Source organism: Salvelinus sp. IW2-2015, unplaced genomic scaffold (genome assembly GCF_002910315.2).
Source record: "Salvelinus sp. IW2-2015 unplaced genomic scaffold, ASM291031v2 Un_scaffold3523, whole genome shotgun sequence".
Classification (NCBI taxonomy): domain Eukaryota; kingdom Metazoa; phylum Chordata; class Actinopteri; order Salmoniformes; family Salmonidae; genus Salvelinus; species Salvelinus sp. IW2-2015.
Window position 1 is genome coordinate 49,504 of NW_019944803.1, and position 14,199 is coordinate 63,702.

A 14,199-nucleotide genomic window follows, 5' to 3' on the forward strand; every position below is an offset into this window, starting at 1 on the left:
TGGTGGAGTCTAGTTCTTAAGTCTGGTCATGGTGGATCTGGTGGATGTTAGTCTAGTCTGGGTAAGTCGAGTCTAATCTGGTGGAAGTCCCTAGGTCTGGTGGAGTCTAGTCTAGTCTGGTCAGTGAGAAGTCTGGCATCTGGTGGAGTTCTAGTCAAGTCTGGTGGAGTCTTATGCCAAGTGCCTGGTGAACGAGTCCAGTCGTATGTCTGGTGAGTCTAGTCTACGTCTAGGTGGATCCTAAAGTCACTCTGGTCTGGTCTGGCTGGAGTCTAGTCTAGTCTGGTGGAGTCTGGTGGAGTCTAAGTTAGTCTAGTCTGGTGGAGTCTATCTATTTGGTGGAGTCTAGTCTAAGTTCTAGTCTGGTGAGTCTAGCTAGTCTGGTCTGGTGGTCTATCTAATGGAGTCCTGGTCAGGAGTCTAGTCTGGTGGAGTCTAATCTACAGTCTGGTGGAGGTCTAGTACCTAGTCTGGTCTGTTGGACACTGGGTCGGAGTCTAGTCTAAGTTTCTGGTTTGAGTCCTAGTCTAGTCTAGTTCTGGTGGAGTCCTGGTGTAGTCTATCCTAGTCTGGTCAGTGGAGTCTGGTGGAGTCTAGTCTAAGGTCTAGTTGGTGGACGTCTGGTGGAGTCTAGTCTAGTTGGTCGGTGGCAGTCAGTCTAGCTGGAGTCTACCGTTAGTTGTGGATGTCTATGTCTCGTTTTGGTGGGAGTCTTAGTCGTGGTGGAGTCTAGTCTAGTCTGGTGAGTCTAGTCTAGTCCTACGTCTGGTGGAGTCTCAAGTCCTAGTCTTGTGGAGTCGTAGTGCTGGTGGAGTCTAGTACCTTAAGTCTGGTGGAGTCTAGTCAGTCTACTCTGGTGGAGGTCTAGTCTAGGTTGGTGGAGTCTGGTGGAGTAGTTAGTCTAGGTCTGCGTGGAGAGGTCTGTGGAGTTATCTAGTCTGGTTGGTGGGAGTCTGGTGACGTCTAGTCTAGTCTGGTGGAGTCTAGTTCTATAAGTCGGTGGACATGTTCTAGTCTGGTCCTGGTGGGAGTCTGTCTAGTGGATGGTCCTTGGTGGCAGTCCTAGTCTAGGTCGGTGGAGCGTCTGGTTGGAGTCCCTATCTGGTGGAGTCCTAGTCTAGTCTGGGTGGAGTCTAGTCTGAGTGGATCTAGTCTACGTCTGGTCTGGTGGACACGTCTAGTCTGGTATGGTGGAGTCTAGTCTAGTCTGGTCTGTGGAGTCGTAGTCTACGTGGAGTCTGGTGGAGGTCTAGGTCCTTAGTCTGGGTGGAGTATAGTCTGGTGAGTCTATCTATGTCTGGTGGAGTCTAGTCTTAGTCTGGTCCTGGTGGAGTCTAGTCTGGTTAAATGGTGGACGTCTAGTCATGTCTGGTGGGAGTCCTAGTTATTGTCTGGTGGAGTCAGTTCGGGTCTGGTGGAGTCAGTCTGGTCTAGTGGTCTAGTCCTGGTCTGGTGAGTCTATGTCTGGTCTGCGTGGAGTCGTATCCCTAGTTCTGGTCTGGTGGAGTCTAGTCTATGTTTGGTCTGGTGGAGTCTAGTCTAGTTGGTCTGGTGAGTCTAGTCCTAGTGAGTCTTAGTCTGGTATGGTGGATGTCTGTAAGTAACCCACATTGTGAGCCTTTGTTTACAATACATACATCATGACAGATTTGACAAAAATCTATTTAGTTAGATCAGATTGTTGAATGTGTTCCAGTCCTGGTCAATAAAAAGACATGCTGTGTTCCCATTGAGTCCTTTAACGCAGCACTATGCAGATCATATTGGAAGTTATGACGTCCATCCACGACACTGCTAGTGATGTGGTCCAGCATGGCATATGGCCGAACTCCTGTTCTCCTTTTCCATTCCAATGCAATAGCCAAAGCCGTGGTTTTGCAGGGAGTTCCTTCTCCTCTGAATTGGCGTTTCTATTCTGATTCTGCAGAATGCCAATACTATCTATACCTCTTATGAACAGTCTACAACTCGTTTATAATGCAATCGTCTCTACAATCAAGTGCCCCTGTGATACTTTCTTGCATTTGAATGAATGAAGGACATAAATATGATCAGGTACACAGAAAGGAATACTATGTTAAAGGTAGAGACCAGAACCTATACCTTGTTCAGATCAGTGAAGTTCAGGGTTGTTGTTAGTTGGGTGCTTCCACTAGCGTACAGGTACGTAGCGATTGAGCCTCAATAAGCCCATCAGATGATGTAAACTCCAGTGGGAGGATCAGTCATTCGTATTCAACATGTCTGTTCAGTTGGCAGGCAGCGTGATAGCCCCGGCACGACGCTCCAGATGGCTTGCGAGGCGTAAGTCATGGTGGATGTGGGTAGTGTTTTGTGGATCGCTCACCCATCTGTTGGGGGTGTGGCCTGGTGGAGACAAGGGGCTATAAGGGCTGAGAGGAGGGCCACCTAGGCTGAGAAGAGGAGGGAGGGAAGGAGCAGGAAGTTAGATAAGAGTAAAGGGAATGAGGATAGTGAGAGAAAGGGAAGGAAGCGGACAGACAGACAGCCCTGGCAATAATGACAGGGCTGGCTGAATGGATATACGAGAAGACACGACCCAGACAGACAGACAGACCAGACAGACGAGATCAACAGACAGATCAGACAGACGACAGACAGACAGACAACAGAGCAAGACAGACAGACAGACCTGCTAATGGATTATTGTAATTTAACACATTTAAAGGCAAGGTACTGTTTCTTTTTCATACAAGCGCTATTAATGAAGCAAGGCTAACTGATAATTCGAGGTATACATACAAGGCTAACAATACGGAGGCTACAATAATCCGAGGCCTAAACAATACGCAGGGCTACCAATACGGAGCGCACAATAACGGGAGGCTACAGATGAGCACAGTCTACACATACGTGAGGGGCTTGACATAGGGAGGCGTACCAGAAACGAGGCTACTAATATCGGAGGCTACAATACGAGGCTAAATACAGAGGCTTACAATACAAGTGGCTACAATAGAGGCTACTATACACGAGTTCTACAGATATCTCAAGGCCTACAATACAAGGCTAACACATACGAGGACTACAAACATACCGAGGCTAAACTATAGTCAGGCTCAACAATACACGAGGGCTACTCATACGGGCGCAATACGAGCTACAATACGCAGGTACAATAACGAGGCTATACAATACAAGGCTACAATACGGCTCACATAGGGAGGCTAGCTACATACTGACGGCTACTTAATAGGGCTACAATATCGAGCTACAGATACGAGGATACAAATAGTCGAGGCGCTACAATACGAGGCTCATTACTATACCGAGGCTACACAACGGGCTAAGAAGCCCATCTCCAAACAACCACTCATAGAGATCAACAGAAGGGTTCAGTAGTATTGTGGGGTGGATGAGAGTTGGGGTTAGTCCAATCACATCTTCTTTGTCAACAATGCTTGGTGAACAACGAGTATACAGACTAACAAGTGAAATGTTTTACTTAAGGCCTCCCAACACACACAGAGAGAAAGTAAACTAGAGAAATAATAGAAAGTTAAAAGTAATAATATAATACCAATGAGTACAATAAGGGAAGAAGGAAACGTCTTTTACTACAAACCCATAAACTTATAATATATTGTCTCTTCTGTCCTGTCTGTCTCTCTCTATATTCATCACCCGACCTCTGTCATTATGACAGGCGCGCTGTCAAGAGAAAGGCCATTATTACATGTATTATGTGTTGCTCACTTCCTCTCTCGTCCTCTTCTCTCCTCCTTCTCTCCCTCTCTCCTCTCTCCCTTCTCTTTCCCTCTCTCTCCTCCATACTCTCCTCCTTCTTTCTTGTCCTTCTCTCTCCTCCTTCTCTCTCACTCCTTCCTCCCTCTTCCTCTCTCTCTTCTCAACTTTCACCTCCTCTCCTTTCTCTCTTATCCTCCCTCCCCTCTCTACCTTCTCTCTCTCTCCTTCTCTCTTCTCTTCTTCCTCTCCTCCTTTCCTCTCTCTCCACTTCCTCTCCTCCTCTCCTTCTCTCCTCTTCCCTCCCCTCCACTTCACTTGCTCTCCTTCTCTCTCTTCTACCTTCCTCTTCTCTCTCCTCCTCCTCCTATTCCCGCTATCCTCCACTGTCTCTCCTCTTCCCGTTCTCTTCCTCTCTCTTCTTCCCCTTCTCTGCCTCTCTTTTCTCTCCCTTTCCTTTCTTCTATCTACGACTCTCCATTTTCCCTATCTAATACACGGGGGTCACCAGATACCGAGTCATATGTGGCAGGGTAAGGTAATTGAGGTATGATAGTCATCAGGTATTATTGGTTAACTATTTAACTACAAATATTATCAGTCGTTATGTTGGGGGTAAGAAAAGCTGTATCAGGTCCGTTGGTTCAGACTTGGTGCATCGTACGCTTGCTGTGGCGTGACAGAGAGAACCGTATAATTTGGGGGCTGCGAGTCTTTGATCATTTTTAGTGCCTTTCCTCTGCTGACACCGCCTTGGTAAATAAGAACCGATGGCAGGAGCTCATGGCTCCCAGGTGATGTGAGCCAGTCAAGATCTCTCATGGTGAGCAGCTTGTATAAACTTTTTGAGGATCGAAGGGCCCAACGCCAAATCTTTCAGCCTCCTGAGGAGGAAGAGGTTGGTGACTTCTCATGACTGTCGTGTGGTGCTGTTGGACCATGATACGATCCGTTCAGTGATGTGGACTTGAAGCTCTCAACTCCAACTACAGCCGTCAGATTGATAAGGGGCGTTGCCTCGGCCCTCCTCCTATATCTCAACGGATCACGCTCCGTTGTCTTGCTGACACTGCCAAGGTCTGACCTCCCCTATAGGCTGTCTCATGTCGTCTGTATCGCTACACCCCGCAGTCGCTCGCAAACGTACATGACGGTGCCTTGGAGTCAGTGTGCGAAGACCCTACACGTCGTAGGTGAACAGGAAGGGACATAAACACCCCTGAGGGGCCCCGTGTTGAAGGTCAGTGTGGCAGAGTGGTGTTGTTGCCTCCCTACCTACTGGGGCGCGCCATCGGAAGTACAGATCAGTTGCAGAGGGAGGTGTTTAGGATCCCAGGTCCTTAGCTTAGTGTTCGAGCTTTAGAGGGTACTATGGTGTTGAACGCTGGCCTGTAGTTCATGAAATAGCATTTCTCCACATAGGTCGCTATATTTTGTCCAGGGGAAAAGCGGCAGCGATGAGATGTGTGTCTCTAAGCGTTCAAATGAGTTGTCGGTTCTATATTGTCACACCGTGATACTTAGGGTCATGAACGGAGTAGTCTAAATTGGTATATTGGGCGGTACGTTAAGGCGTGAAAGGGTTATAGTACGTGGATAAGTGCGTCAGTAACCCAGTGTCAGGATAACGGTTAGTAGGTAAGTCAGTGATAGGTGAAAATTCATAAGGTTATTAGAGTCCAGTGATAAGGGTTAGAGGTCATGTAGAGAGGTCAAAGGGTTAGAGGTAAAGCAGCTATAAGGTTATTAAGGTTAGCAGAGGTCAGTAAGCGACTTAGATAAGCGTTAAGTACGGTTAAGTTCATGAATAAGGGTAAGCCAGTGCTACAGGTAGAGTTAACAGCGATGCGTTAGGTAGGTAAGGTAGAGTAGGCTAAAGGCGTTAGAGGTCGCAGTGATAGGTTAACGAAGGTTGATAAGGTTTAGAGGTCAGTGTAACGGTAGAGGTTAAAGAGGTTCAGTGATAAGGCGTTAGGTTAGAGGTCAGTGGATAATGGGTTAGAGGCATGATAACGGTTAGTAGGCTTTGAGTTCAGTGATTACGGGTTAGAGGTCAGTGATAAGGTTAAGGTAGTGATATGGTAGGGCCTCAGTGATAGGTTAGGGTAGTAGTAGAAGGTATAAGACAGTGATAGTAAGTCATGTGGTTATAGGGAGGATAGGAGCATGGTGATAATTCAGGTTAGATAGATAGGGTTAGTTACGGATATAGGAGAGGACAGTGATGGAGCAGGTGTATACGGTTAGAAGGCAGTGATAACCGGTTAGAAGTAGACAGTGATAAGGTTATCGAGTCAGTGATAAAGGTTAGAGGTCAGCTGAAAGGTATAGGTTGTATAGGCGTTAGAGTAAGAGGTCAGTCAATAAGGGTTATATCAGGCTAAGGGTTATAGGTTCAGGTAGGTACGGTTAGGTAGTGAATAAGGGTTATAGGTATATGATAGGTTAGAGTCAGTGATAAAGGGTTAGAGGTCAAGTATAAGTTATAGGTCAGTGATAAGGGTTAGGAGTCAATGATAAGGGTAGAAGTCATATACGGTACAGTGCATAAGGTTATACGGTTTAGAGGTCAGCTGCATAGAGGGTTATATTCATGATAGTTAGGTAGGGTCAAGGCTCCTCACTTAGAATTGAGAGGACTTCATCTTCTGACCATTGAGGTCAATTCCTGTTTGTCTACAATTGTCGCCTCCGTGCTCACCCATATGAAAATAATATATGCACATGTTATCCACTGGCCTAGGTGTACATGTCTGATACAATAACAGTAAGGATTTATATATAATTAGAGGACACCAGTACCAGTTACAACAATCCTATTCTATAAATCGAACACCATGATCGAATTACTAGTAGGACCGATCTAGTAATTTCTACCGACTAAGGACCTAACAGACACAGTAAATGTATATTATTCACACTGATGAGATAAGGCAACCAAGGGTAAAAGTGGATATGATTATCTCACGAACATGAAGGACGATGAGGAAGGGCACAGGCCAGAAAAATGAGTATAGTATCCTCACCACATGAAGGACCGATAGCAGAGGACACCAGATAAAATGTGTATATATTATCCACCAAACATGAGGACCACGATAAGAGACACGCAAGTATAAATGTATATTATCTTCAACACATGAAGACCGATAGAGGAGGAACCAAGAAATGCGTTAATTATCTCACCCAATGAGACCGATAGCGAGACACCAGTAAAATGGTATATTATCTACACATGAGGACCGATAGAGAGGCAACCAGATAAATGGATAATTATCTCACCACATGAGGAACCGATAGAGGAGGACACCAGAAATGGTATATTATCTAACCACATAAGGACCATAGAGGACACCAGATATAAATGTATATTATCTCACCACATGAGGACCGATAGAGAGGAACCAGGTAAATGGTATATTACTCACCGACATGGAGACCGATAGACGAGAACACCAGATAAATGGTATTATTATCTCACCACAATGAGGACCGATAGGAGGACACCAGGTAAATAGGTATACTTATCACCACGATAGGACCGAATAGACGAGGACAACCAATAAATGGTATATAAATCCTCACCACAGTGAGAGGCTGATAGAGAGGAAACCAGGACAGATGAATGACAGCGAAACAGGCGACCAGTAGAAATACAGACAATGTCCACCATCTTCCGCTGACCTAAGAGTAGACAGAAAGAGAGAAACACGTTTCAGAAAATAACATCTCTAGCTCACAGACAACTGCTCTGTCCACTGGGATCACACGACGGCGATACAATTCTGTGTTTTGGATTTGTTTTTATTATTTAGTAATACTTCAATTTTCTTAGCGCCTTTCGGTGTGAAGCTTTACAAACAATGAAATGTATTATCAATATGACAAATGATATTAAGACAATATAGAGAAGAGTTAGATCTGTTAGGATTTGTGTGGTTAGAAAATAAAACGAACTGACAGGTACAGTGACCAGACAAACTGTGGACAACATTGGACTGAGGGGCAAAACAGCCTGAACGGACCTGAGGGGTGATCAATGCTCCGGACCCATCTGAAGGGGTTCAGCTCCTGGCAGGACTACTCCCATTCATGGCTTCAGAAGGTTTGCTTTGAACAGCCCATTCCCAGGTGAGCTCGTGCTGGTTGAAGGAGATGCCAAAGGCTGTTGGGCCCAAATATAAGGCATCCTGTCAAATCAAAGGCAAAGGGTGACGACTTTGGAAGAATCTCAAACTTTAAAATATATTTTCTATTTGTTTAACACTTTTATGGTTATACATGGATCATATGGTTGCTTATTTGGTCCATAGTTTTGATGTCTTCCATGCATCATTATTCTACAATGTAGAACCATATTAAAAAGTAAAGGAACAAAACCCCTTGGAAATGTAGTATGGGTGCCCCTCAGAGAACTTTATGAAGAGACTGGTTATCCATGTATATAGAGACTGATTGTATAGTAGAGAACTGTGAATGTAATAGCTGCGGCGACGACCTGATGGTAAGGAGACTTTGGTTATTTATAAGACTGATTCGTTTACTTCGGCTTAGCTGAGGACCTGTCTGGCGGGATACCGTTATATAGGAGAACTGATGTAATATGAGAGGACATCCTGAATTTGATATAGGAGCTGCTCAGACTACTGATGTCGCTTAGTAGGCGGAGGCAGGGCATCTGGAACTTCTGGGTTGCATTACCTGTTGCGGAGAAAGGACGGCCTTCTGGCTGGCTCCGTCTGGCGGGGCGGCTTCTGGCTGCTCCTGTCTGGCGGGCTGGGCTCTGGCTGCTACTGGCTGGCGGGCGGCTTCTGGATGCTCCTGTCTGGCGGACGGCTCTGCGGCTCCTGTCTGGCAGACGGCTCTAGCGGTCTCCTGTCTGGCGGAGTATACCGGTGAATTACTACTAGGAGACAGAACAGCTGCCTCGATCCTCGTATTATTCTGACTGGTACGGCTCTGAAGGCTCAAAAAGACACGACGGAGCTCGGTGGCTTTTGAGGCTCAGAGTGAACGACGGTTTCGTCTTGTAGAAGAGGCCTTATCAGTGATAGAGAGAAATGAGACATGGTGACTTCTTGGAGCACAGGCCACCCTGGATGTGGAAGGAGGGCAATGCAAAGAAGTACAGAACGGCGGCTTTGAAGGCTCGGAGGACAGACAGCGGCGGGTACTTTGAAGGCTCAGGACAGAAGATGCGGGACGCTTTTGAAGGCTCAGGACAGACCGGGTCGGCTTTGAGGCTCAGGACAGTACGGAGGGTCTGGCTTTTTCTGTGAAGGGCTCAGGAAAGACGGGCAGTTCAGTACGGCGTTATACTGAGGCAGTCAGAGACGGATGCGCAGGCGGCACTTGGGCAGACGGATAGCGCAGTGCGGCTCTGGGCATGACGGAAGGCAGGCGGCTCTGGGCAGAGTTACGCGCATGTGCAGGTCTCGATTCTTATGTCATAGTCTCTTATATAATACTTCATTTTTTCCTCTCCTCTCTTATACCAATAGTTCTTCTATAAATGCATCCAGTCTCTCTTCTCTATACAATAGTCCTCATCATATTAACTTCATCCTATACATTTACTCCCCCATCAGTCCTCTAATATACACAGTACTCCTAAATATATCCGTCCGTCTCTATATACATACGTTCTCTCTAATACATCAGCTCTGTGCTAAATAATCATCAGGTTCCTCTAATATACATCAGTCTCTATATTTAACAGTCCATAGTCAAAATTTGGGTACTCATGACATAGTCTACATTAGGTTTTTCTTTAAATTTTTTACATATTTTACACCATTGTATGAAAAAAAAAAAATAAAGGTGGGAAGACATCAAACTATGAAATAAAACATTATAGAAATATGTAGTATACCAATAAAGGTGTTAAACAATAAAAATACTATAAATTTTAAAATTTGAGATTCTTCAAAGTAGTCAACCTTTTGCCTTGATGACAGCTTTGGCAAACTCTTGGAAATTCTCTCAACCAGCTTGCACCTGGAATGCCTTTCCAAAACCTTTGAATGAGTAGTGTGTGTCCACCAACGTTTGTCTGGTACTTGTACCTCGTTGTTTTTTTCTACCACAATCTAACAGATCTAACCTCTCTAACTGTTCTATAATAATCATTTGTAATGATGAATACATTTCAATTTGTAACTTCAACCGAAGGCGCTTAGAAAATAATATATAATATAATAAAAAATCCAAACACAGAACATTGTACGCCGTTTGTCTTGACTCCAAGTGGACAGAGAAACAGAATGTTTTCCTAGAACTGTTTTCCTCCGTTTCTTCTGTCTACTCTAGGCTCAGCGGAAGATGGTTGGCAGTCCGTGTTGATTCTACTGGCCTGTTCGCTGGCATCATCCTGGTCTGGTCCCACTCTCTATCAGTCCTCATGTGGTGAGAATAATATAATTATCTGGTGTCTGTCTAAATCGGTCCTCAATGTGGTGGATAATACCATTTACTGGTTCCTTCACGTACGTGGGCTCCTATCGTCCTCAATGTGGTGCAGATGAATATACCATTTATCTGGGGTCTCTCTATCGGTCCCATGTGGTGAGAATATTACCATTACCTGTGTCCTCTCTACGTCTATTGGTGGGTGAGATAATATACCATTTATCTGGGTCCTCTCATACGGTCCTCATGTGTTTCGATAGATATACCATTTATCTGGTGCTCCCTCTCTATCTGTCCTCATGTGTGGAGATAATATATCCATTCTGGTGTCCTCTCTAATCGTCCTCATGTTGGTGAGATATATACCATTTATCTGGTGTCCTCTTATCGGTCTCCATGTGGTGAGATAATATTACCATGTTATCTGGTGTCCTCGTCTATCGGTCTCATTGGTGGTCATATACATTTATCTGGTGTCCTCTCTATCGGTCCTCTGTGCGTGAGTATATACAATTAATCTGGTGTCTCTCTATCGGTCCTCCTGTGGTGAGATAATATACCATTCTATCTGGCCCTGGTGCCTCTCTATCGGTCCTCAATGTGGTGAGATAATATACCATTTTATCTGGTCCTGGTGTCCTCTATCTCATTATAATAAGATGCCTTATACTGTTTATCCTAGTCTATAATCAACACACTGTAATACACAGTTTTCTATAAGCAAAAGTGAATTTAAACATGTCAATATTAATCTTATTTTGTTTCAATATAGGTGAGGCACGGAGGCGCGCGACAATGTGACAAAACGAGGAACTGACCCAATGTCGAACGAATGAAGTCCATGCCAATCTAAAGTGAGCGACCTTGACCTCTACATAACCCTTATCACTGACCTCTTAACTAACCTAATACCCTTATCACTGACCTATAGACCTTATCACTGACCTATAACACTTATCACTATATAACCCTTATCACTGACTCTATAACCCTTATCATGACCTCTAACCTATAACCGTTATCACTGACCTATAACCTTATCACTGACCTTCTAACCCGTTATCACTGACCTTAACTACTAACCCTTATCGCTGACCTATAACCCTTATCACTGACCTCGTACTCTAACCCTTATCACTGAACTCTAAACCTTATCACTGACCTCTAACCCTTATCACTGACCTTAACCGTTATTCAACTGAACTCTAACCTCTAACCCTTTATCAACTGACCTCTAAACTATAACCTATACTGACCTCCTTAACCCTATCACTGACCTCTAACTTATCACTTGACTCTAACCCTTTATCAATGACTCTACCCTTATCCGACTGAACCTCTAATCGTATCACTGACTCTAACTATAACCGATCACTGACTCTAACCCTTATCATGACCTTAACCTATAACCCTTATCACTGACTCTAACCTCTAACCCTTATCACCGACCTAACCTATAATCCTCTTTCATTCTTCCCCGCTCTGCCAACTCAGCACTCTCTGCCATGGAAAACAGAAAGAGAATCCAGCAGGTAGAAAGAGGAGCAACGACATGCATCACGCTGCCCTGGTTCAGAACAAGGCTATCTGACTAGTGTCCTGTCCAGGGGGTGTACTGAACATCAACCTGCCCTGGCTCAGACAAGACAACAGGAGATAGACTAGTGTCCTGCTACAGCAACGAGAGAGAGACTCCTGCTCTACGGGACGTTTTGGCTCAGATAGGGCGTACTTACTCTCTGACTTGGTGTTGGCTGTAGAGGGGTCTGCGTCCGTGTCGTTGTAGTCGACAGGGAACGTTTCTTCAGTAGGCTCGGCAGTACTACCTGTAGGATTTACAATGACCTGTTAACAACACCTCAGACCTAACTGTAGTGAGAAAGTAGAGTCTACTCAAACACTGTGCTGGGTTTAATAAAGGTCCAGTTGTAGACAGTTCACAATGTCTAAAAACACATCTCCATGCAGCCCAGCAAACCAACACTGCTTCTGTGATAGTTCCCAGAACATTCGTTAGGTTGCAGACAATGTTCTCATAACACAAAAAACTGATAATAGAATGTTTATATAAAACATTCACCTAATGTTGCAAGAACGTTCTCAGAACACATTTAGTCTGTTCTTATTAGGTTCTCAGAATGTTTCATTAAGTTGTGGGAACATTGTGGGGATATTCTGGTGGGAACATTGTGGGAACAGTCTGGTGGGAACATTGTGGGAACAGTCTGGTGGGAACATTGTGGGGACAGTCTGGTGGGAACATTGTGGGAACAGTCTGGTGGGAACATTGTGGGAACAGTCTGGTGGGAACATTGTGGGAACAGTCTGGTGGGAACAGTCTGGTGTGAACATTGTGGGGACAGTCTGGTGGGAACATCACAAAATATGAACTGTCCAGTTGTGTGGATGATTATACAATCTTTATTTTAGGGTGCAAAAAAACATTCACCTGATGTTACAAGAACGTTCCCAGAACACATGTTTTACGTTCTTTAGATATTCCTAAAACATTTATTGGCAGCTTCATTAAATAGTACCCGCAAAACACCAGTCTCAACGTCAACAGTGAAGAGGCGACTCCGGGATGCTGGCCTTCTAGGCAGAGTTGCAAAGAAAAAGCCATTTCTCAGACTGGCCAATAAAAAGAAGATATTAAGATGGGCAAAAGAACACAGACACTGGACAGGGGAACTCTGCCTAGAAGGCCAGCATCCCAGAGTCGTCTCTTCACTGTTGACGTTGAGACTGGTGTTTTGNATTGGCAGCTTCATTAAATAGTACCCGCAAAACACCAGTCTCAACGTCAACAGTGAAGAGGCGACTCCGGGATGCTGGCCTTCTAGGCAGAGTTGCAAAGAAAAAGCCATTTCTCAGACTGGCCAATAAAAAGAAGATATTAAGATGGGCAAAAGAACACAGACACTGGACAGGGGAACTCTGCCTAGAAGGCCAGCATCCCAGAGTCGTCTCTTCACTGTTGACGTTGAGACTGGTGTTTTGCAGGTACTATTTAATGAAGCTGCCAGTTGAGGACTTGTGAGGCGTCTGTTTCTCAAACTAGACACTAATGTACTTGTCCTCTTGCTCAGTTGTGCACCGGAGCCTCCCACTCCTCTTTCTATTCTGGTTAGAGCCAGTTTGCGCTGTTCTGTGAAGGGAGTAGTACACAGCATTGTACGAGATCTTCAGTTTCTCTATATACATCAGTCTCTCTCTATACATCAGTCTATATACATCAGTCTCTCTCTATACATCAGTCTATATACATCAGTCTCTCTCTATACATCAGTCTATATACATCAGTCTCTCTATATACTTCAGTCTCTATATACATCAGTCTCTCTATATACATCAGTGTCTATATACATCAGTCTCTATATACATCAGTCTCTCTATACATCAGTCTCTCTATACATCAGTCTCTCTATACATCAGTCTCTCTATACATCAGTCTCTCTATACATCAGTCTCTCTATAAACCTCTTGCATTTTTCACATGGAATAGCCTTCATTACAAGAATAGACTGATGAGTTTCAGAAGAAAGTTATTTGTTTCTGGCCATTTTGAGCCTGTAATCGAACCCACACATGTTGATGCTCTGGATTAACTGAGCTGGTCTTGGGTCATTGATAAGTCATTGTTTCAACTCAGCCTTGAAATGTGTGGACAGAGTCCAGGAGCCAATATGATTTGCATGGACTCAGTCATTCCTGTAGAGTATCTTCTGTTTCCAGAAGGTGTCAAAGTTATCAATAAAAGTGACTCCAGCAGAGCTACAGTAGTCTTTCAGCCAGATGTGTAATGCCAGCTGTCTGCTGTATCGTTCACACCCGCGGCCCAACGATGGAACTGGACCTGAAAGTCTGTTTTTTGGAGTCTTTCAATGCTAAAATCAGTTCTTTAAAATTAATTTTAAGATGTTCCGAGCGAGCTCTCCTGCTGTCGTTTAACCCCATATGGACTACGACAGTGTCAGCTCCCGACATCTGTGGTAGAACAGTAGGAAGCAGCCTTGTGATGTCCTGTACTCGTGCTCCTGGGTAGAACAGTAGGAAGCAGCCTTGTGATGTCCTGTACTCGTGCTC

The 14,199-nt window shown here is 44.7% G+C and overlaps 1 protein-coding gene and 1 long non-coding RNA gene across 2 annotated transcripts in view; one reads left to right on the plus strand and one right to left on the minus strand.

Annotated features, from left to right (window-relative positions):
- LOC139025900 (uncharacterized) overlaps positions 1 to 759 on the plus strand; it is a 4,593-nt gene extending 3,834 nt beyond the window's left edge. The window contains exons 2-3 of the long non-coding RNA XR_011477568.1: positions 277 to 325; positions 718 to 759. This is a non-coding gene — a long non-coding RNA (uncharacterized lncRNA). The remainder of the gene's footprint in view (positions 1 to 276; positions 326 to 717) is intronic.
- A 7,010-nt stretch (positions 760 to 7,769) lies between these two features.
- Positions 7,770 to 14,199, minus strand: part of il11ra (interleukin 11 receptor subunit alpha) — a gene marked incomplete at its 5' end in the record, with an annotated part of 19,543 nt that continues 13,113 nt past the window's right edge. The window contains 4 exon segments of the mRNA XM_070441155.1: positions 7,770 to 7,895; positions 8,407 to 8,584; positions 8,781 to 8,910; positions 11,850 to 11,939. Of these exon segments, the coding sequence (XP_070297256.1) occupies positions 7,770 to 7,895; positions 8,407 to 8,584; positions 8,781 to 8,910; positions 11,850 to 11,939 (524 nt within the window).